This window comes from Neopelma chrysocephalum, unplaced genomic scaffold (genome assembly GCF_003984885.1).
Source record: "Neopelma chrysocephalum unplaced genomic scaffold, ASM398488v2 Primary Assembly neopelma1_80b, whole genome shotgun sequence".
In the NCBI taxonomy this organism is placed as follows: domain Eukaryota; kingdom Metazoa; phylum Chordata; class Aves; order Passeriformes; family Pipridae; genus Neopelma; species Neopelma chrysocephalum.
In genome coordinates, this window is record NW_020897742.1 from 2,476,129 (window position 1) to 2,498,974 (window position 22,846).

A 22,846-nucleotide genomic window follows, 5' to 3' on the forward strand; every position below is an offset into this window, starting at 1 on the left:
TAAGACTGAGCCAAGCAGGAGACAGAAGTTGTCTCATTTTGGAATTGTTCATCATGAACCTCAAGAAGAAGTTCAATGTTCTCAAAAAATTTTTCTCCCCATAAGGCTTTTATTGAACAGAAATTCCTGTTCATATTCTTGAAAAAAGAACATTAAATTCTTCCTTTATTTATGGACCTAATAGACCTTGTGTAATTTCTTTTTCCTCCACCCATATTTCTTTTTCCTAAGACTGGGAAAAACATTTAAAAGGGAGATTCTGTTTAAAATAATTAACTGATCTCTATTCACACCGTAAGTGTTACTGAAATTCCGTATCTCTTTCAAACTAGAATAGATTAAAATAGATTAGAAAGAATAATTGCTGAATTTAAAAGCAAACTACTTATTAAATCAACAGAGTGTAGCAGTTGTTTTAGCAGGCAGTCAGTGTGGAAACCATTTACCAGTTGCTAGGATGTCTCATTTATTGTGTTGACCTTCAGCTGTATCAAATCACTACATGCTGAGAAATAGTGGAGAGGAATAGCCTACCTGCCTGTACACTCTGCCTGGTTCCTGGGGCTTGCTGAAGACAGACACAGTGCTCTTGCAATATACAGCAGTGCCAGGAAACCCTGGGATCACAGGAAAATATGCTCCCATTGGAAAATAAACTCCCATCCAGCCCACTCAACAGAATGAGCAGAACTGAGTGGCGATGAATGGACATTTCCTCCCTGTGTTTGCCTACTTTACTACTTTTCCTTTCTTCCAGTGTTTTTCTGTGTCTGTGGAGAAGATTTTTATAAGTAAACAGATGTGCATAAATTAACACTGTAGCTACACTGTGACTTCATGGTATGTATCAGAAAGCATTTTCTGCATGAAAATACATGAACAGAGAGCTGCTGTTTTTTCAAGACAATAAGAAAAAGGCAGTGGGGTTTTTTTTAAAATATAATAACCTGTTGTCTGGTTGCTTTAAAGAAATAAACCCAAAGAATTATAGACTGGTTTTATGTTGTATAACCACTATTCTACGCTGTTCCCTTCCTAAAAATGAAATATATTTTATTTATTTTTATTTATTTTGTATTTGATTTTAACAGGTAGAGGATTGCTCATATTAATGGTCATATAACAACTTTTATCATCACTCTCATTCCTTAAGGTATCCTGGTATTAATTTTTCTGAGACTTGGAGTCTCACGTGCTAACAAATTAAAATATGCATTTTGATTTACAGTACTTTATATATGTTGTTATAATTAGATAATCTCATCCATACTAAGATAACTGGAAAAGATGCTAAGAGAAAAATGCCATCCACTATATTTAAAATTGATTTGGATAAAACATTTTAGACTCATTTGATTTCATCTTACAAATACTGCAGAAGAGGTTGAAGTGTTGTTATTGACAGACAAATATAGATTATTTTGAGTTGTGCTTTCACAGGTAAAAATATTTGAATATTGATTATCAGCCATTTAGAGTATTTCATCATTATAACCTACAGTTTCTTCAAATACTATCAACATTATTCCTGCTTTTATGATTCTCTCTTAAGTGAGTTTCAGCTCTGTCACTCTCATTTGCATCATTCATCTTTTAGTCATCATTTTTAATATAGAAGATAATTTATTCACAATAAACCATATTATACTCCTAATGGTTCGATGTTAACTGCATGAAAAGATGCACTTTACTGAACGAACGTGTTTTATGCCCAGGTTTTGTGCCCACGACTAATACCCTGTATTAGATCAGGATAGTGAGGGAGAATAAAAAAGAAAAATAATGTATCTATTCATTAAAATGTGCCTAGTCCCTTACAGCATAAGCAATACATTTGATTTCTTAGTATTTAAGTCTTGCTTTAGGCCTGGCAAATGTGCTACAATCACACTAAACTAAAGAATTCAGAAAATATTTATCACTGCTAATATATAGGAACAGAGGAATGTGTCTGGAGGAGAGCTTTAGTCATGGACTGCATATGTGAATAATTGGGAGTAGAGAATTTGGGAAGAAATATGGCTTCTTCAATTGTAATCCTATTACAGGAAACAGTTTCTGAAGTCCAAATAAGACATTTTAATTTTGAAGAATTTATGGGATGTTAATATGTACTACAAGCTCCCTCTGAAACATTTGCCATGGAGAAATGTGCTCTTCAAATTCCAGTCAATTGCTCTGAAAGTCAAAACTTTCTATCATTCGAATAAAATGTACCATTACACTGTTCTGTCTGCTGAAAGATCAACATTTCTTTTTTTTATCACTGGAGAGACACATTTTTGAAAACATTTCAAAGAGGCATAATGAAAAAAGCAAGGAAGAACTCATATAAAGATCTTTAAGAGATTTAAAGAGGAATGGTTATTCAACCTGTATAATGGGTATTAAGTCTGTAAGACCAGTGATTTATTATTTCATTAATATTTAGGTTTGGTTACCTTTTATTAGTAGCACACTTCAGCATACAGTATCTTCTGAATATGTAAAAATACAGCATATTTTTTAAACATTAATAACAATCTGTAATATGTACCTAATTAAAAAAAAACAAAAGGGTAAAAACGGCCATACTGGATCAGTTGACATTTGTTCTGTATACAGATGGCACAGTATATTGTCTCCAACACTGACCAGTAGCTGATGTTTAGAGAAGGTGTAAAAGAAATTATGCAAATAAAAAATAATTCACTTAGTACTTTCTAGCTTCTGAAAATCAATATTTGCAATTTTTTGAATCTCAGTTTGCAGTCAAGGCATTGTGCTTAATACTTTATGGAAGTATCTCTCTTGAATTTACCTTAGTTTTCAAACCCTCATGCCTTTGAGCCTTATTGCTACATGCTACCATGAGCTCCACAATTTAATCATATATGAAAAGTACTATATTTTGTTTGTACTAAGTTCCTGGAACAATAATTTTAGTGATATGTCCCACTTCTTGTCCTGCAAGGAATACCCTATTTGACACATCCAAAAACTATCTGGAAAGGGGAATCCATAGCAAGTTTGGTGATGATATTGACTAATTTAGAATAGTAAAAATGAGAACCAAATGTGAAGAACTGTAGAATGACCTTGCAATAAACTGGCACTTGAAATTTTATTTGGAGTAATGTAAACTACTGCAGAGGAGAAAAATTAGTTTGTACTTAACATTTAAAATGATGGGTTCTGAAGCGACCCTTACTGCAGAGGAGCCAAGCTCTTCAAGTTATGATAGATGGTTCAGAGAAAATGTCAGTGATCACCAGCAGCCAAGAAACCAAGCTAAAAGTTAAAAATTATTGTGAAATAAATAAACTCAAAATCTAGTAGTATTGATATGCTGCTGTGTAAATATAGGAAGCACCTGCAGCTTGACCATAATATGCGCTTCTGATCCCTCATCTTATAGAGGGTATGGTAGAATTTAAAAAGACTCAGAGAAGGGCACCAAGGATGATCAAAAGTGTGAAATTTCTTCTATAGTGGGATCGACCAAATAAGGCTCTTCTTCAATCTGTAAATAGATACCTGACCAGGATATGATAAAGGGCTGAAAACATGAATAGCACTTCAAGGGTCTGTAAGGATTGAGTGTTCACTGTATATTTCAACACAAGACAGTGAAGCACTAAATCAGAGCACTGGTTCCAAGTAAATAAAAAGGGATTATTCTTAAAATTATTGAGGAGAAGCTGTGCAATTCTTTGCTCCTACATTATGTGAGTGCTAAATGTTTATGTGGAATTACAGGGAGACTAGAAAGAAATCATAAAATCATAGAATGGTTTGGTCTGGAAGGGACCAAAGATCGTCTAGATCCACCCCACCTGCCACGGGCAGGGACACCTTCCACTAGACCGGGTTGCTCAAAGACCCATCCAACCTGGCCATTAAAATCTGTAGGAATAGGCATCCAGAACTAGAAGCAGAAATAGACTTCTCTGGGCAACCTGTTCCAGTGCCTCATCCCTTCAAGGTGAGGAATTTGAAAACGTAAATGTGCCCTCTTTCAGTTTAAAGCCATTCCCCTTGTCCTATCACTATTTGCCTTTGTGAAAAGTCCCTCTCCAGATCTCTTGTAGGCTTCCTTCATGCACTGAAATGCCAGAACAAGGTCACCATGGAGCCTTCTCTTCTCCAGGCGGAATAACCTCAACTCTCTATTTCTGTCTCTACATCTCTACTGAGTATAGAAAATAAATCTATGGAAATTCTGACTGTTTAGTCACTATTAGACAGTGACCAAACTAGAAATGGTTGCAGACTGAAATTTCTTAGGACATGCACATGCTTTATCCCAATCTGACCCTCTCTACACGTGCCTGAGTTTTTTGTTGCTGTCAGGGTGCTGGGCTGGACTGACCTGGGTAAGATCCAATATGACCACCCTTCAGCTGCTATGAATACTCCTTTTCTTGCTTCCAGTTTTATACTACCAAAGACTTTATAGACTCATATCTTGTTCATCGTTAGTGATCTTTCTTCAGTCAGAAGTACCAGTATATTTATTTTTTTCATCTGGAAGTTCTTTTACATTGATCATCATTGTTGCTTTTTCTAGATTTTCCAATCCTATTAATTTAGGGGTTTTTTCCGGTGGGATGACTGAATGCCACTCACTGTTAAAGGTTTGGACATACTGTGGATTACAGAAATAAAATTTTCGCAATAATTTATTACTTTTTCTCATTTTTTTCACTGCTTGTGGATGTTGAATTACTGTTTTCAGAGATTTTCTGTAGATTCCACCATATTTTTTACAGAGTAGTAGTAGCTAGTAAATATATACTAAATGTACTTGTACAGATAGGGTTATATTTTCTTACATATTAACTCTAGTTTATCAATAATGAAATTGATCTATAGTAGTATTATGCAGTCATTTAGTATTGAAGAATTATTCTGAGATTCTTTGCAACCAATCAGCACTGAGTACTTCCAATAACTGTGATCTTTCTTACATAGTAAATAATTTATGAGTATGTCAAACAGCATCGTTCTCAGCACAGGTTTTTCAGAAATAAAAAGAGAACAAATAAAGGCTTTGTCAAGCTCATCAATTTGTTTTCATATGAAGTTTGATGCTCAAAGGTAAACTAAATACACACTACTCAGAAGTGCACTTGAGTTTTTTATATTCTGCTTCAAAACGCACTTTCATCTTGCACACAATTTTCATCTGCTCTTGCCAATGGAACAGGCATTATAATCTGGATAATTTTAAGAAGCTAGATGTGAAGTGGCTGAACAAGACTTCAGAATTCCCCTGATAAGAAAACTAGAAGAGCTTATTATTTTCCTGTTTCTGATACATCCCCAAAGTATCATGAAATGATGCATCATGCACTTTTTTCAAATAGCTCTGTGTGAAAGTTCAGGGACCCAAATCATTAACCTACACCCCTCTTATTGCTTTAAGACAGTAGAGTATCTGTGTTAGTTGTCCCTTTCTCATACAGGAATGAGATGCAGTGGATATAGAGAAAATTACCTTGTGGAATTCCTCAGTTGTCCTACAGATATTTTGCACTGTGATTATATGCTTTGGAGGAATGTTCTGTGGGTGCAGCTCACACTTAGGTTTTACAATGCAGACTTTCCAACATAAACTGTACTTCTGTGAGTTTCTGCAATACTTTATCACCTCTTAAATGCCTCCACTTGTCTGAAAAGCTGCTTGAGCATGTAAGCCCTGCACCTTCCACAATACACCTCGTTAGCAGTGGCAGAAGGGGTGCTGTGTTTGTTGTTAACCAGCCTTATTTCCAAGGACATAAAAAACTACTGATAAGCAGATATGGCTAATACTTTGCTTTACTGTTTGGCTCTGAAACAACTTCTTAGCTGTAAACAGTCATAATAATGGCCAGTCTTCGCGAATGAAGATTTTGGGAAAGGTCTTTTACCTTTCCAGCCTGCGCAATGGATTTTTTAGGTGAGACACAGCATGCGCTGAACTGAGCCCACCCTTTAATCCTAAGGTTCATCTGCCGGGGCCAAGCAAGCTTGGACAATGGCAGTGAGGTCCTCAGGATGTAGGTTTGTTTAGAGTGACCTTCTCATAGATGGATGGCCTTACAGGGCTAACGAGCTCCATCTGCCCAGGGGACTGGGATTCGAACCTGGGTTGCAGCAGTGAGACTCCTGCATGCTAACCCCTAGGCCACCAGGGGTCCCCACTGTAAACAGTACTCAAGAGGAAAATAGGAAGTGCAGATATTTTGTGTCTTCATGATGTGCTTAAAGAAGAAAAATTGTTTTTTAAATGTAATCTTTTATTCTAAAATAACTTTTAATCTGAAATATATAACTCTATAAGACTAAGTGAAGCTCTATATGTGTTACTGATTAATTACACATGGTTTAGTTAGGCCTTATGTGATCAGTATAGAAACTAAAAGAAGACAGCAACAGTGGAAAAGGGAAGATGGATTGCTTAAAATTTAGTGCTATAACTAGCTTTTTGTAGCAAGCACTCAAGAGGCACTGGGGAATCTCTAACCTTAGAGATATTCAGAGGTTGACTAGAAAAGCCCCAAGCAGCCTGATCAAGGACCGAAGTTAGATGTAACTTGAAAGCTGGCTCTGCTCTAAGCAGAGAGGTTCAGATGATCTCCAGAGGTCCCTTCCAAACTAAATTTTTTTTCTGTGGCTCTATGAAGAAACCTGTATGTTCTATGCAGTATCTGGATTAAAAGTAAAACAGGATTAGGGATCATATGGACTGAGTTAATTGCCCTGCTAGAATGAAAAGAAGAACACTGCATCTGAGTGCCTTTGGATTTGTGTGACCTGAATTCAGCAGCACTGCAGATTTTCAACAAAGAGGTTTTGAACTGTCTGGCAGGCAGAACTATTTTCACTGCCCTTTATGAAGAAGATGGATAGTAACAGATAAAATTTGATGCAGATTCTTTGTATCTCTGTTTTTGGTGCTCTGTATACAAGTGGCCTTTTTAGCTGCTTTTGTTTTGGAATTAAGCTGCAAACAAGGTATTTCAGCTGGAAAATGAGAACATCTTTGAGGTTGTACAGGGACACAATATGCAGAGAATGATACGGTGACAGCAATGGAGCAGTATGATCAAGCAGTGTATCAGGTGATAGGAAGAGAATGTGTCCAAAATATCAAGTCCAATAAACAGCAGTTTTTATTCAAAGTGACAGCTGTCAAATGCGTAGGACAAGGCAGTCAAGCAGTCACTTCATTGCAGTGGACAAAATAAAGGGGTCATGGAGCAGTATGATTCAGTCCACAGTTAAATAGGACTGTCTTAAGTTCTTAAATGCCTCTTAAGCCTGTTCTTTTCATGTCCCTCAAGATGTAAAAGAATTCCTTCTGAAAGCAACAGAAGAGTCTATTACCAATGGAAATCAGAGCTGGTCATTGTGGTAGTCAGGCAGCAGTGATAGACCAATGCAGGGAAAAGATGGTATGGGTCCCTTCCCAAAAGGTAAAGAGGGGGCTTTGTCTTGTACTTCCCTGTTACTCTCAGCTTTAGACACAATGCCTTCTGGATCTCTCCCAGTGAATCTTCACACACTTTGCATTATAAGTACAACATTTTGGTTCTATTAAGCTTCTTGGAACAGTAATTTTAGTTATATTTCCCAGTTCTGGTCCTGAAAGGAATTTGACACATCCAAAAATGATCTGGAAAGGGGAATGCATAGCAAGGTGGCCAAGTTTGCTGATGATATTGACTCATTTAGAGTAGTAAAAAGGAGAACCACATGTGAAGAACTGTAGAAAGACCTTTTGAGATGCGGCAATAAATTTTAAAACCACTTCGTTTTACAGCAGTATTTTTCTTTCAATTTAGCTCTCTATGAGGCTACAAGAGAAAAAAATTATTTATGGAAAAGCTTCTTTCTTCTATGAGACCTACTTTGTGTTGGTTGTAAAAGAGTTTATAAAGGCAGAAACAAAAAGAAAAATGGGAGAAAATATTAAAATAATGGCATCTCAAGAAATGCTATTGAGCCATTAGTAAACTTGTACTAAATAGCTTTTCAGAGAGTCTATGATTTTCAGGACTGTTTTATTCCAGGCCCAGCTTTGAAGGACTAACATATCACTGAATCACTGCAAGACTCTTTCTTGCATACACATAGAAGTTGGTCATAACACAGAGTACATTCTGCATGATGTATTTAATTTGTAAATCAGTATGAATACTCTGCTGGGAATATGGAATTAACACATGCAACGCATACAGAGAAACATTAGCTTCCTTTTGATTTAAAGTACATTGGCTAAAGTTGAAATTCTATTTTTGTTATACCAAATAAAATGTTTATTATCAATAAATAAGCTTATCAGTATTAGTTATTGGGGACAATATGGAATACTCTGGAACAAAGGGAAGGATTGAAGTTTTTATTTAAGCTGTTTCAAAATTACATGGTTACATAGGAAGTATGTACATTAGGGCTGCAGATGAAGCAGTTGTGATAAGAAGCATTGAAAGTATTTTCACACACATGAATACTTTTAATGATAGTGGTTTTGTGACATGTGTTAGTAAGATGACCAAAAAGGTAATTGGAAAAATACAGTTTCATAAGGTTAATGACCAATATCCTGTTCATAAGACTAGTATCAAAATGAACCTTTTCCTAATAAAGCAGTAAATTCTCTTTGGAATATTAATTATGACCTTTGATGAATCAATGTTACAAGGTGAGCTACCTTCAGAGCAGAAATTTTAACATTACAGTGCATGATACAAACATGATGGATTACAACATTCCTTCAGCCTTGAAATTTCACATTCTGAAAAGGCAGTTTTCTTGCAATGAATTCTAAGGACAAGGCTACAGTCATTAAGCTGGCACAGCTAAATTGAGACAAAGGACCTGAGCCAAATAGCAGTGTTTCACTTGACAAATCAAGATTGTCAGATTTTAGTGTCTTACTGATCATATTGAGTAGTATAATTGGTTTTGGTGCTGTCTTTGCTGATGTTTAACTTAATTTAACAAAATTTATTCCTGACCTTTCTTTTTAAATATTTTGCAATGATTTCTTTTCTAGTTTTCAACAAAATGAAAAAAAAAAAGAAAGAGAATGAGAATTCGTTGCTGCATCAGTACCCAAAACTTCTTTGATGAATTTGTCAAGAAACTGCTCTACAACCCACTTCATCAACTTGAAAACATAGTATAATAATAGTTACATACCTGATAGCTGTGATGGAGATGCAACCAATTCACAGAAAGTAAGTTTGAAATTAGCAAAATTCTACAATGAAAGCATGGCTTTTACATCCTATTAAAATATTATTGAACCGAAGAGTGGGGAAAGCAAGTATGTGGTTTCTCTACTCCATTACCAAAAATATGCTATATTCAATTTGTACTATCAGTAAACAAGTGGTATGAATAAATGTTTTTCATGAGTTGCAAATTGGAAAGTGCAGAGCATGCAGGATATGCTCCAGTGGAATTCTGTCAGTTTATGCTGGATACCTAAGTTACATAAAGCAAAGTACACCATGGATGTGGAACAGCTGGATAGGGTTTAACAAACAGTCTTCATTTATAGTTGTGTAGATGCAAGTAAAGGCAGTTTTCTTTATTTTTCATGTAATTCTCGTTGGTTTAACTGTTCAAATGCTTGAGCAATTTTAAACTGACTCCTATTTATTTGCAACCCACCAAGCATATTAAGGGACTGTGTGAGGGCAGGTGAGGGGGGAATATTCAGTTCAGAATATGTTAGAAACAATGGTGAAGCCTACAGCATTTGCACTTCAAAAAAATATGATACTTTGCTTCAGAATTACTTCCTAGATACTATTCCAGCACAGAGGGGTAGCAAACATAAGTGCCGTGGTGAATCTCTCTTACAAGCCTTAAAATCCTATTTCTAGCTTATATGATGACCTTCATTCCATATGGTATTTTAAATATTTTAAGAATTGGATGTAATCTCATTGATTTCACTTTTTACTGATTGCTTAAAAATAAATAGGAACTGCATCTTGTTAACTAAAGATTGATTCAATTAATAGTATTTTTAAAGTATTAGAAGTAGTTATTTAGCCAGCTTTGCTTATAAAAGCAGAAATATTGAAGAGAAAGCTAATTTAAGGCTCAGTTATATACAATTCCTGTGTGTAGTGTTCACTACTGGGAACAATGGATGTTGGGCTTCAGTGGATTTGTTCCCTATAGTATGGATGACAAACCTTAAAAAACCCCCATATTTGCAACAACAGGCCCTCAGGATGTTTCTATTTTTATAGCCCATCCATAACAATATTACAATGACCTACTGGTTTAGAGCAAACTTTGAAACCTGTTGGGCATTTCAGCAGTTGGAGAGGAAATGTCTATTTCAAAGGCGTGGAGCTGTATGGATACCAGTCATTTTGGGAATAAAGTTCTTGGCTGGATCAGCACTTGCTACTGTGAAAAGAAAGATGAAGGAAGCAACGTGTGCTAAAGCAGCGTGTTAGAGCAGGGGGGATGTAAAAGCAAAACAGACACAACCTTTTCCACATGTGGGATCTCATACCTTTGGAATTAGGGAATTTGATAAAAAACCACAACCCGCTAGTCTAGTGGAAATAATCGGCAATAGGATGTTTGGGCTCTATCCTGTGACCCGCTTTGCTTAGGAAACAAATAAAGGATTTTCCAACCAAACTGCAGCCCCTTGGCACCTAAATCCGGACTGGTCACTCTCGCTCGGGGGGTGAGGAGAAGCCACCGAGGCTCTTTTTTTTCCGGAGAAGGGACACGGGCACCGGGACAGTGCCACACCTTCACGGCGAGGTGCTGCGGCCGCGGCGAGGGGAGGGGATTTTCCCGCCTCAGCGCCCCTTCCCGCCGGGAGCCCCCTGAGGGCGGCGGGAGCGGCGGGAGCCCCGTGAGGGCGGCGGGACGACCCGGCTTCGCTGTTCCCGCTTTCCAGCTGAAGCGGCCCCGCGTCCGTGCTCACGGGGAGGGGGGACACTGGGAAGCCCGAGCACCGGGAGGAGACAACCCCCGGCAGGAGGAGTGGGGGGGCGGGTTGGCTGCGGGGGATCCCCTCTGGCCTGAGGGGTGCTCCGCTGGGAAGAGCCACAGGGCGGGATCTGGGCTCTCGGAGTGGCAGAGGAGAGATACAATCGCTGTGGGAGACTTTAGAGAAAAAGAGGTTATACACGCCTAGAGGCAGCCAAACGGGAAACCACCACCACCCCAGGGACAGGACAGAGGGGAACCCCTTCACAGGGAGGGACAGAGCAGCCTTGAGGGACGCGGAAAAGCCACGAGCGTGAGGATTCATCCCCTCCCTGCATTTCACAGGTATAGCCCGCAATAAAAGGAGTGTTCCTTGACAAAATGAATTTTTTCTGCACCATTAAAGAAGTAAACCTCTCAAATTAGGAGTAGTACCTGATTGTTGAATCATGCAGTCCTGGTTAAGAAAATTAATTCTCTTAACTGCATATTTCATGAAAGGTTTTGAACACATTTCTGTTGGCTCTCAAGACGGTGACTGGCTTGTTCAGAGGCACCAGGCTGTTACAATGATAAATTCTATCAGTATATAGAATTTAATTTTATTCACATTCTGTTCTTCATACTAGGCAGATCACTTCTTAAACGAAGCTGCCGAGTGCAGTTAGCTTGGAGAAACATGCACTCAAACATCACCAGCACCAAAACAGTGCACTTAACAACCTAGACTTGTACCTCCAACACCACAGTCTCTTTGTATATGAAGATAAAACCTGGTATGGTGTTTTGGCATACCTGAGGGCTTTTGATAAACTTTCCTGCAGTTCCACATAGTGAAGACAAGACTGGTGATTTCTTTTAAAAATTAAAATTTTAACAATTTTAAAAGAATCCACACCCAGATTCAGAGGAGTTCATCAGTGGGCATTATTTTCTTGATATTTGTTCCTACTATTCATTCTTTTTAGCAAAAATACTGTGTAACAAATGCATCAAAAATGCAATTAATCTCCTTAACTTGTTGACACATCAAAATTATCACCCACTCTCTTTTTGAAAACATCTGCAACTTTGGTGAACAACTTCTATCTTAAATTCTAGATCTTGGCTTTAAATGTTGTTCCGTGATCCTGCCTTTATCTCAGCTGTGTAATGTATAAAGAGCAAATATCCATGTGATAATGTGTAGATGATAGAATTGATGATCTTGTTTTGTATACAATTTGCAGATCATTAAGAAGTCATTTACACCTAAAACTTTAATTTTTCTTAAACTTTCAGGACTGTCTCAGCAAAATCAGAACTTATTTTTGTGAGCATGGAAAGTACATGTTCCAAAAGATTTTTAGCTGCATCATCAGATGAAACTGGGTGGTACCTTTATTCAAAGCGAATTAAAATAGAAAGTGATCAAAAAAACAGAGAGAAAGAGGAGCAGCAAAAGGTAGAACGAAGCATACAATGCGGGAACAGGTACCAAACATCACTACGTGAACCCCTGTACTTATCAGAAAGACAAAACCACTGGGAGTTAGAAAAGAGAAGTTGTGACACAGAAAAAAAAAATAGTATGAGAGAGTTTTTCTGTTCTAAAAATTGTAGTAATGAAGGATTAGTGTGTAGAGTATCAGAAAACGAACTGTCCACCAAACAGTGGAGTCCTGAAAATGGAGATCAAAATACTACAGAAGATGATATTTCATTGAATGTACATGGACAGCATCTTGAAACAGAGCTGCTCGGTGTGTCCAGTGCTGCTGACACATGTCAAAATCTACAGGTATTAAACCCACCTCAAGTGCAGCAGAACAACACTACAGAACACAATAATGAAAGAAATGGGGATAATGGGCTCAAAAAAAATTCTTCAGTTGCATCCTCAAACAGATACTCCTTTCAGATGGAATTGTTGAGGCAGAAGTCTGTCTCTGATAAAAAGTGGCAACAATACCAGCTTTTGCAAATTCCGTTTTTGTGTGGTACCAGTTCCGTGTTTTCACACACAAAAAATAAGAAAAATAACTTTCTGAAAAATGCATGTTCTGCAGAAGATAAAAATTATTCCAGTAGCAATAAAGAAAATACTACAGAAGGAGATAATAAAGAAAAAAATAGTTCATTGTATATAATTCCAACATTGAAACCTTTTAAAAGTATACAACCACTGAAAATCCCTAATTTTCCACTTCCTAGAATTTCAAATAAAATAAATAGTAAAATGTCATCAACTAACTTCAGGGAGACAGACTGGAAGAATTTTGAAGGCCAACCATCTTTGATGCAATCTAAACAGATACATGGTGTGCAAAAAATATCTGAGATAGGGAAACAAAAATTGCAAAATTATAAAAGCAGTGTCAGAATTTCAACTGTTGATTCTGAATTTAAAGAAAAGAAGAACCCACCAACTAACAAACAGGAGCACAGTGCTTTGGCAGAAGGAGAAGTATCTGCAATTTATTTCAGAGGTGACAGCACTGACATTGGATGTAATAAAATGTTTGATGAAAATGACTTCAAAGATAAAATGCTGGAGAATTCAGAAGGTGATGATGACCAGAAGTCAAAGATTCTCATTTACATTAGTGCTAAAAATGTTCAGAATGAGAAATGTGTCAGCTGTAATGATCTTTTGCAGAGAATGCAGAGGAAGAGCAGTAATGAGAATGCAGGAACATTTCATATACAGACAAGTATTCCGGTAATAACAGAAGAATTAGAGAAAAATAAGTTAGAACTGTACTGTGTTGTGCATAATTCCAACAGTGACATTAGTTTGTATGAAGCAGAATCAAAACTCTCCGCAAAGGAAATACTTGATTGCCAAAGATATGTAACAAAAAGTATTATATCTGAAAGAAATTGTCCTCGCATTATTGTGCAGAATTTTCCAGATAAGACAGTGAGTTGCAATATATTTAGGGGGAAGGAAATGTTCAAAATAAAGTTTTCGTTTCAAATGTTTTTTGAGTGGGTCAGGACATGGACTGAATCTTCACAGGAAGATAGGCCCACGTGTCAGGATGACAGTGTTACACCTTGGCTTCAGTGTCGTGACACATTAAACATGCGGTGTGAGGGTCAAGGGTTAGTAAAGGGCACCATAAATAGGAACCACAATGATAAAATATTCATTTGCTTGCTGGCTGTCACTTCAAAGCATCTGAAGGAGGAGCTACTAAAGACAATTCTTGCTTCCTTTTTCAGTAGTACAAATACTTTATTGCCAGTTGAGGGAAGGTCTATGCAGGTGGAGAAACAGCCTTTATGTGACAGAAAGCAAAATCAGTTAAACTCATGCACAGATGATACTTGGAGGCAAACCATGGAATTTCTTAAAGAAAATTGTACTTATCCAGGCTTTGTAAGTTCTAAATTTGTGGAAAGCATTGATTTTAAATTACACAATAAATGCCAGAGGAGATGCTTTTCTAGACCTTTAGGTGAAGAGAAGCACACTTGCCTACAAAGAGGAGTCATCTTTCATAACCAAAAAGGCAGATTATGTAACAGAAGACATGTCAGGAAGCACCAGCTCTTATCCAGAGAGAATGAAGGGTTTGGCACCTATTTGAGGTCAATCAGTCACAAAAACAGTATGAAAAAACAAATTTCAGTTGCTAGGTGCCTAATCTTGCTGCAGGGTACTCTTAATTGTTCTTCACTAGACAAGACATATTTCTGCAATATCACAAAAATACAGTATATAGTAGGAGCCAATCTTAGATTTCAGAGTTACTTTCCTGCCCATTCACAATTGAAATTTGAAAAGGTAAATAGTAAATGCACAAATCAGGAAACATTGATAACTACTGTAAAGCAGAAGATGAAGAAACCAAGCACAATGTTTAATAATTCCTTTAATGTAGGAAGATTTAAAACTTTCCCCTTTGCTATATGTGAAAATAAGGAACACAAAACAACTGAACATAGAAATTTCATAACTTCTGCTAAAGAAGTCACTAATGAAGTCACATATACCATGAAAAAATATTTGGGCACTTTTAGTTGTATAAATGCTGATGGAGAAGAACACAATTCAAAAGAGTTGGAAATAAATTCTCATAATTTTTTTTCTGAAATATCTTCTTCTATTTTTGACACATATGAAAAAATTCCCCTTACTACTGATTCTGAAGACTTTGACCAGATACGAGTTGCAAACCAAAACAGTTCTATCAAAAAAAAATTGTGTGAAGAAAGTGCAGTCATTGGTCCAAAAGAGGTTCCGTGTTTGCCTGTTAAATCAAATAATGTCTTAATTCTAACTGAACAGTCAAAAGCAACTACAGAAAAATATAATCCTCTCCTGTCACTGGACAGACAAACAAACAAATATGAATATTATGAAGAATTAGGTACTTATAGCCCACATTTAACAAATAAAAAAGAAAAAATGGAAGACCAAATTACTTATTTAAATTCCGAAAATTTTTTTCCCAGTTCCTCCCATGTTTGTCAGTCTGTCACTTTGCCATTGGATAGCAGCAATTTTGTCAATAGAAGAGTAAGTGATGATGGACACTGCAGGAGTTCCTCAAGTGCAGACAAACTAAATGAAAGTGAAACAACTAATGCAGTGGTACAGTATCCATCCAGGGGAAGTCCTGCGATGACAGATACAAACTTGCAATTACAGGCCAAGGAAACAGCACAGTTTTCTTTACAAGGGCGTGAGCGGACACATGAGAGAGGCAGTTTAGAGCTGGCAACTTTGAAACAGCATCTTGAATATGTAAAAGAACAGGAAGAAAGAAATGATGAACAAATGCATGTAACTAATGAAAGTCAATGTGAGACTGTAATGAATGACTTGATTATGTCACATTCAGAAGATGAATCTCAAAGATTCATTGCTGCAGAAGAGGAATTAAAAATGCATTTATCCATAATGAACAATGGATGTCTTGAAGATGTAAAAGATAAGTATTTACCTTTAGAAAATAAAATCACACATGAATTTGAACTGAAGACCAAATTTGATTCAGTGTTAGAAGAGCTACGTATGTTTCATGAAATTAGTAAGGGAAATGAAAACAATTTATCTAGTTTGGAAACAAACTCATTCGAAAATTATTGGGAATTAAATAATTCTAAGGGGATAGATGAAAATGTGACAAGTGCTTCTCAAAAGAAAATATGTATTTCTTCTCCAATCTGTGGTACCATAGAGAGGCAAAACACAACAGACAGTGATGGAAGTTTGTTAAATGAAAAGATATTAAATGAAAATAAAGACTTAGAAGTAGCTAAGGAATATTGTGTTTCAAGACTGTCAAGTGAAGAATTGCAGCATTCACCTGTTGCAGAAGGTAAGCACATGGGATTATTGGCTATTATGTTAATAAGATAATTTAAATTTTAGGCAATATTTGATTTGCTTTAAAGTTGTGTTTTTCAAGTCAGCTAATTCCATAGCAACAACTGAGTTTTCACGGAACTGTACAAGGTTTGTCAGACTTGCCCATGAGTAGCCAAATGCAAAAAACCCACAGTCCTACCACTACCTGCACACTGTGCTGTAGCAGACGTAGCTCAGAATTCACTCAGTCAGTTTCAGGTTTCCTCAAACCTGTGTTAATGCACATTCTGTTACAGATTATTAGTTTTGTCTTTGACTTCACCATAATCAGACTTAAAAACCCTAAAAGATTTCGAAGCTCAATGAGATGCACATTCACAGAGACAAATGTCTCAGTTTAAATGTGATACAGTGTTTACAAGGGAGACAGCTGTTTTCCTACAACTGATGTCAAGGAATCAAGAAGGAGTCATGGAATAGTTTGGGTTGGAAGGGACTTTACAGGTCATCAAGTCCAATCCCTTGCAATGAGCAGGGGCATCTGCAACTAGATCAGGTTGCTCAGAACCTAATAAAACCTGACCCTGAGTATAAGTATATAACTGTATAACTTGAATATGTAACTAGTTATGTTTGTTCAAAGTTCAGATGCTGCCATTTTTAGTTCTTTTATTTTTCCTTAAAGAAGCACAGTCCCCACTTCAAACAGTATGTCAGAAATCTGCTTTGTAAACTCTAAGACTCCTAACCCACTAGTGGCAGAATCAGGAGGTATTTACTGAGTAAAGGAAGAACAGCAAGAAGAAAACCAGTTGAATGCTGTACCTTCTTTTACAAACAGCTTCTATGTGACAAGTAAATTATCCAGGCACTTTTCAAACAGCATATTTATCAGATTTTGTATCTGAAATTCAGTTTGCAGAAGTGATGTGTTCTCTCAGTTGCAAATAAAATCAGGAAGGGATATGCTTTGGTCATATTTGATAAATAATCTGATGAAAATGCAGCCATCTCAAAATTTTCATCTGAAATCAGTTTCTCAGGGATTAAGCACTAAATTTAAGCACTTAAACTGAAGATTGCAGGGTTTTTATGAAGGTCATTAGTGTTTGGGAAGCAACTGGAGAAGTGTCACAGAAAAGCCCCAGAGGGAATTCTATTCAGTAGAGTTTTAACAGTACAATTTACTACAAGTTACACCTGAGTGCTTTGCTCCAGAGGATGGAAACCTAACAGATACTGGGTAAATGGCTCAGTAAGTGATCACTTTTCTGCCTAAACCTAAGGAGATCCAAGTGGAGCAAATGATACGTCATCAGAGAATTAAAAACCTCATTGTTGCATCTCTGCAAAGGAAAACTTCATGAGGTGTAGAATTAGCTTTTGTCAAGCCTCTGAGAGTGAGACTTTGTAGCTTTCTTAATATTTCCTGTAGTATGTTTTCATCACATCAACAAAAATCACAAATTAATAACTAGATGAAATAAACCTAGTTTTTTGTTAACAGAAGTCAAATAAAATCTTACATGTTGCATTTATGTTTCTGTTTTAAGATTATTTAGGTGCAGCTTATAAAAATCCATATGCATGGAACCCTGCTTTTTTATACTGCACACTTTTTAAGGAACAAAGCCATAATTTACAGAAAGAAGGAGGTAAGAGTAATATTATTCTGTAATTTATACCACAAATACCAGTACTAATAGTCTTATTTCTCAAACATTTGTATTTGTTTTCTTCCCTTTTTATTTTTTTTCGTCTATAGAAATCACATTTGGTTTAATTGTAGGTTACTGGAGAAGTGTCCTGTCTTTGGTTTGGTTCACAGAACAAGTCATGCTGATGAGAATTTTTGTCCTTTGGATAAGGACAAAGATTGGAAAAGAACTCTAACAATGTGGGGTTTCCTTTGTTGCTTGTTTTGGAGCCATTTGGAACAAACATCTTTGGGCCTCCAATCACTGCAATATAGCCAGTACATACTACAAGAAGAAGATGTTTTGATTTTTTTTTAAAGATTTGCAGTTTTATATACATTGTGGAAGGAAATTCAGAAGGATATTGTCAAGTGACCTATTAGGATTTCAAAAAACATGCTACTTCTGTTTCACTTAGTGAAATAATTTACCATTATTTTCACTTTTATTCCCCATTGCACTTTTTAAAACTGATGCACACTGTTTTCAGGATTCAGAAAGTTGTTTCCTTCATTCAGACCATTCTGTGAATGAATGAGACTGAAAATCTCAAAGTTACAGATGACTTTTGTTGTTCTTTTCACCTATAATTTATTGAAGTTATGTCATCTTGTGATAATATTTCATGTATCAAATGAAAAATATTGCAGCAAATTCTTCTCTACTTTTTTCTCTTTGTTCCTGTTCTCTAAGATTTTTTTATTTTGTGACAGATCAATTCTAGTTTCTGACTTATGAGGTAGGTATTGTTATTGCTTAGGGAAAATTCAGACTCCAGAAGGCTGTACTGTGCATAGCAGCACAAGGTGGTTGATATTAACATCTTCTTGGAAGTTTTGTTCAGATGGCATCGAAGCTTTCGAGGTGGAACATTGTTGCTCCTGCAACTAAATTTGGATCATCTACCATTTCTTCTTTCCCTGTTGTTTTGGGCTACAGAGCCATGGACAAAGGAAATTAGACGTTTTCTCCATTGCTGTTATGAATATTTCCTTTATATGACTTTCTAATGTCCTCTAAGTTCCCCTCTGAGCTTCTCCAGAAACATTCAGGAAGAGGCCTTAGCAATGAGTGACTTCTTTTTTCTTCCATGACTGCTGAAGTTGTGCAGGTTTTTAGGGCCATGGCATATTTCTAAGGCATTTTATAACTTATTTCAAGATCTTTGTCAGAATCAACAGAAACCTAATAAGCTTCCAGTAGAAGAAGCTGAAAAAATTGAATGTTCTCCTCATCATCATTTTCAGGGAACTGTTAAGTATTGTCTTTCCTTGAGGAGGTGCATTGGCAGAGATAGTTCCATTTACACTGAACGTTGTCTCAGAGGTTATTCTGAAACAAGGACTGGATCTGGTTTTGTCAGTGGTAATACTGCATTTACTGTATTGATAGAAGTTAACATCAGAGGTTTTGCTGATGTGTGACTGTCTCCCTCTATTTTTCAGTAGGATTCTGAACCACCACATGTTGTCACAGAAACTGTGAGTGCTTTGGAAAGGAGATGCCTAGGTGGGACAAGAAGTGTTGAACTTCAGCAGTTTTACAATTTAGCAGGACTAACAACCATGTTTTACTGGCTGCATATAAACCCATAACACTTGACTGACTTTTAGTATGCATGCTGTTCCTCTTCCAGCTGGCTCTTATGAATCTTAGAAAAGACATGGCAGCACTACTGTCTCATTATTGACTTAAGAATGGGGCTTTTTTTTTCCTCATCCCATCATTTGAAATTCTTGTAAAGGCTTAGAGAATTTTTTCTCTGCCTTTAGTAGGATACCAGCCAAATACTTAAGGTTCTGATGAGCTCACTATTTGATGTCCTAGCTAATTGCTCAGTGCTTCATCATTTTATAGAACAACGCAAAATAGAACTAGAACAGATCTTGAGAAATTTGACATCTTCTTCTCCCAGATGAGTCATTGTCCTAATCTCTAGTTAACAAGGCCATGGTCTTCTGCCCCAGTGAATATATTATTTTATGCAAAAGAGAACAGCTTCTAAAGGATGACTGAATTATGCTCCAGATTAGTAGATCCTTACTAGATTACTAGATCCTATTTCCAGATTACTAGGTACCTTACCTAAAAGAACATGGAACAGAAAACAGATATTCTCCTGTCTTGCTTTCTGTAAAAGGAGTGGCACAAGACAAGATGTCATGATTATTGTCACTGGTAGAATGGTGCCTGGCTCTGTAATTTTGATTTTTACACCTAAACCCCTCAAACTAGTGGTGAGTAATAAAACATATTCCCCTCAGCATGTCCCCTCTGCCCTGGAATGTTAACTTGTATCAAATTATATGCCTCTGCCGGTCTCTTAGGAGAGTTATGTAATGTTGGGTTGAGGATCCTTCTAATCAGAAGGAATCTGCACATCACCCAGCTGTTAGCGTTTCCTTTTTGGTCCAAAAGAATCTGTTAGATGCTCTAGAGCTGAACAGAATGAAGGTGGGATAAGATGTAGTAAGGGACTGATTAATTAATATTGGTCTAATTTACTTATCTTGTCAGTATGTAATTTTTGTGTATATCATATGGAATTCTGGTGTTGCTCTCACTTTTCATTCTTTCTCTTAAATATAGGATGCTTTCTGTCTCGTGATGTTATAAGAGTACAGCCTCTTAAAACATGCAAGGGCCCCATCAGGATTGGGCTGTCAAGAAAAGCTCGGCCCAAGCAGCTCCATCCTTATCTGAAATGACTTATTGAATTCTTTTACCAGTCTTCACATCTGGGATCACTCTGCTTGAAAACTGTTGAAATGTTTTAATGTTAAGTTTTTTTGTTGATACTTTGATCTTCGTGGTTTAAGGGTTTTTAGATATTAATATTGCAGTATTTGCTAGTGATTTATTTAGGAATACTCCTGTGAATACTTGATAGCAAAGGGATTTATAATGAATGTTTACTAGTAGAAGTTTTAATGGAAGGATGAAATCCTTTTAAAGTTTATGTAATATTAATAAAATCTTTCATGTATTTTTCATCTATTAAAATATACAGTTAAAATTTTTTGTCACAGTCACACATTCTTTGAATCTTCTGTGTGTTTATATAGTTTTAAAAACTTAATTAGTATTTTTAAAGGGATTTGTTACAAATATCTAAAGTGATGTAGGAGAGAATTTCAGGAAGCTAAATTTAGATTACTAAAAGGAAGATTATGTTTTAGGCTTCAGAGGTTGTTTCCTCTGAGGTACTTTCAGTTCCATGTACTTGTCATATTAGACAAAGAGTTGGAAAGGAAGAGAGGTATAAATGTTGCAGACAGGTTGTGTCATTGTGAGGGCACTGATTTCATTGCATACAACATGGTGGCAAAATATCAGGACACAAATTCTGGAGATTATATATCTCGAAAAATGGGGATACTTGGGCTGCTCTGGAACATGCAGATCCTGGTTAGGGACATCTGTTAATAATTGTCAACATACTAATATTTTTGTTGTAAAGAATAGGGGCAGTTTCAATTGAATAAAAGCACAAAGAAACAAATATGAGTGAAGTCTGAAAAAAAATCACTGAGGTGTCAGAACAAGAATAATTCAAAAAACTAATATTCAGAAGAAAGATTTAAACCTCCTTTGATTGCATTAAGTGTTTTAGAAAGAGCATATTTGACATTGCTGTGGATGAGAGAGAATTCCAGTATAAAAAGTGTTACAGAGCAGTGATGGAATGGTGATAAACCCTGGTACAAATAGTAAGACATGGTTGCGGGTGACACAAGGAAACTGAGAAAACTGAATTGATAGAGAAATGTATCTGTAGATAAGTTACTCTATAGAATCTATAGCAACAGTGCAAGTTCACTACACAGTTTAATTTCTTTAGCAGTGACCTTGGAATATGTCATATATAATAGTAAACATATCAGTATGCTTATCCTATAAGGATCTAAATAAGAAAAGGCAATTCAGTCCACAATATTGAGATAAATCAATGAGACAATAAAATCTAAAAAAAAAAAAAGGTTTATAATTTGGTTCATAATTCCTGTTATATGAAATAGCAAAAATGCCAGATGAATATTCGTTTCTAGGAAAAGCTGGTTTTAAAATAAGGGTTTCTAAACTGACTTATTTACCCCAGGTTTTCCAAGAGGTGTAGTAAATGGTGTGCACCATTTAAACAATAAAACTTACTAACTTTCTCAATAAAAATTTTAAAATATAAAACTGTCCATGCTAATGAAAAGCATATTTCTAGAGATCACAGGACAAGAAATTATCCTTCCTTTATTGATATACTTAGTTCATAGAAAAGTTTAAAAGGGCTAAGCAAATGGACAAGTAGAAAACATGTTCAGAAGCAGCTCTTAGGAGGGCAGGGCCATTAGTCAACTGCCTTGGGAATATGCAAATGAGACAGAGGTATCCAGTCAGGCAGCTGAACAGGAATTGATGGACTAGACATTGTTGCACCTTCACCATCAACAGCAGAGGTCTCTGTCTCAGAGAGGGTAACTTGGCATTAGAGGTCAGGTCATGTCATGGTGACAGAGTGGAGCAGCTTGAGGACCTGTGCTTGGTAGCAACCCCTGAATGTCAGCTGAGGGTCAGTAAAGGGGTGCTGGTTTGTCAGTGCTCTGTAAGAAGTATCTGCTTAAATTTCCCTGGATCGCAGCAGGAAGCAACTGATCACTTTAACTAAGTGTTTTTTATTATGTACCAGCCCAGAGCAAGGACAGTTGGTCTATAGGCATCTGAACGTCCCACTGGAGTTTTGTCCTCACAGCTGGGCAAACAGTTTCTTGAGTGCTGCCTGACATGAACTGCCCGTCAGGAATGACGTCTTACCCACAGCTTCTCTTGTATTTGTAAAGGTTGATGTTTACAACAGGAGGACTCCTTACAATTTGGGAGTGATACTTCTGTATTTACAACACATTCTCTGAAC

At 36.6% G+C, this 22,846-nt stretch overlaps 1 protein-coding gene across 1 annotated transcript; it reads left to right on the forward strand.

Annotated features, from left to right (window-relative positions):
* The first annotated feature begins 10,828 nt into the window (after positions 1-10,828).
* On the forward strand, positions 10,829-20,956 carry RAD51AP2 (RAD51 associated protein 2). The gene is made up of 4 exons (XM_027690355.1): positions 10,829-11,286; positions 12,223-16,253; positions 17,797-17,898; positions 20,530-20,956. Exons 2-4 carry the CDS (start codon positions 12,260-12,262, stop codon positions 20,646-20,648), a joined length of 4,215 nt encoding a protein of 1,404 aa, XP_027546156.1. The 5' UTR covers positions 10,829-11,286; positions 12,223-12,259; the 3' UTR covers positions 20,649-20,956.
* Positions 20,957-22,846: the final 1,890 nt, after the last annotated feature.

Excerpts from the sequence above, each read along its gene's own strand:
- RAD51AP2 (XM_027690355.1), top strand. The coding sequence starts at position 12,260 with ATGGAAAGTACATGTTCCAAAAGATTTTTAGCTGCATCATCAGATGAA. Across the intron at positions 16,254-17,796 it reads GCATTCACCTGTTGCAGAAG|ATTATTTAGGTGCAGCTTAT; the intron begins GTAAGCACATGG and ends TTCTGTTTTAAG. Across the intron at positions 17,899-20,529 it reads TAATTTACAGAAAGAAGGAG|GATGCTTTCTGTCTCGTGAT; the intron begins GTAAGAGTAATA and ends TCTTAAATATAG.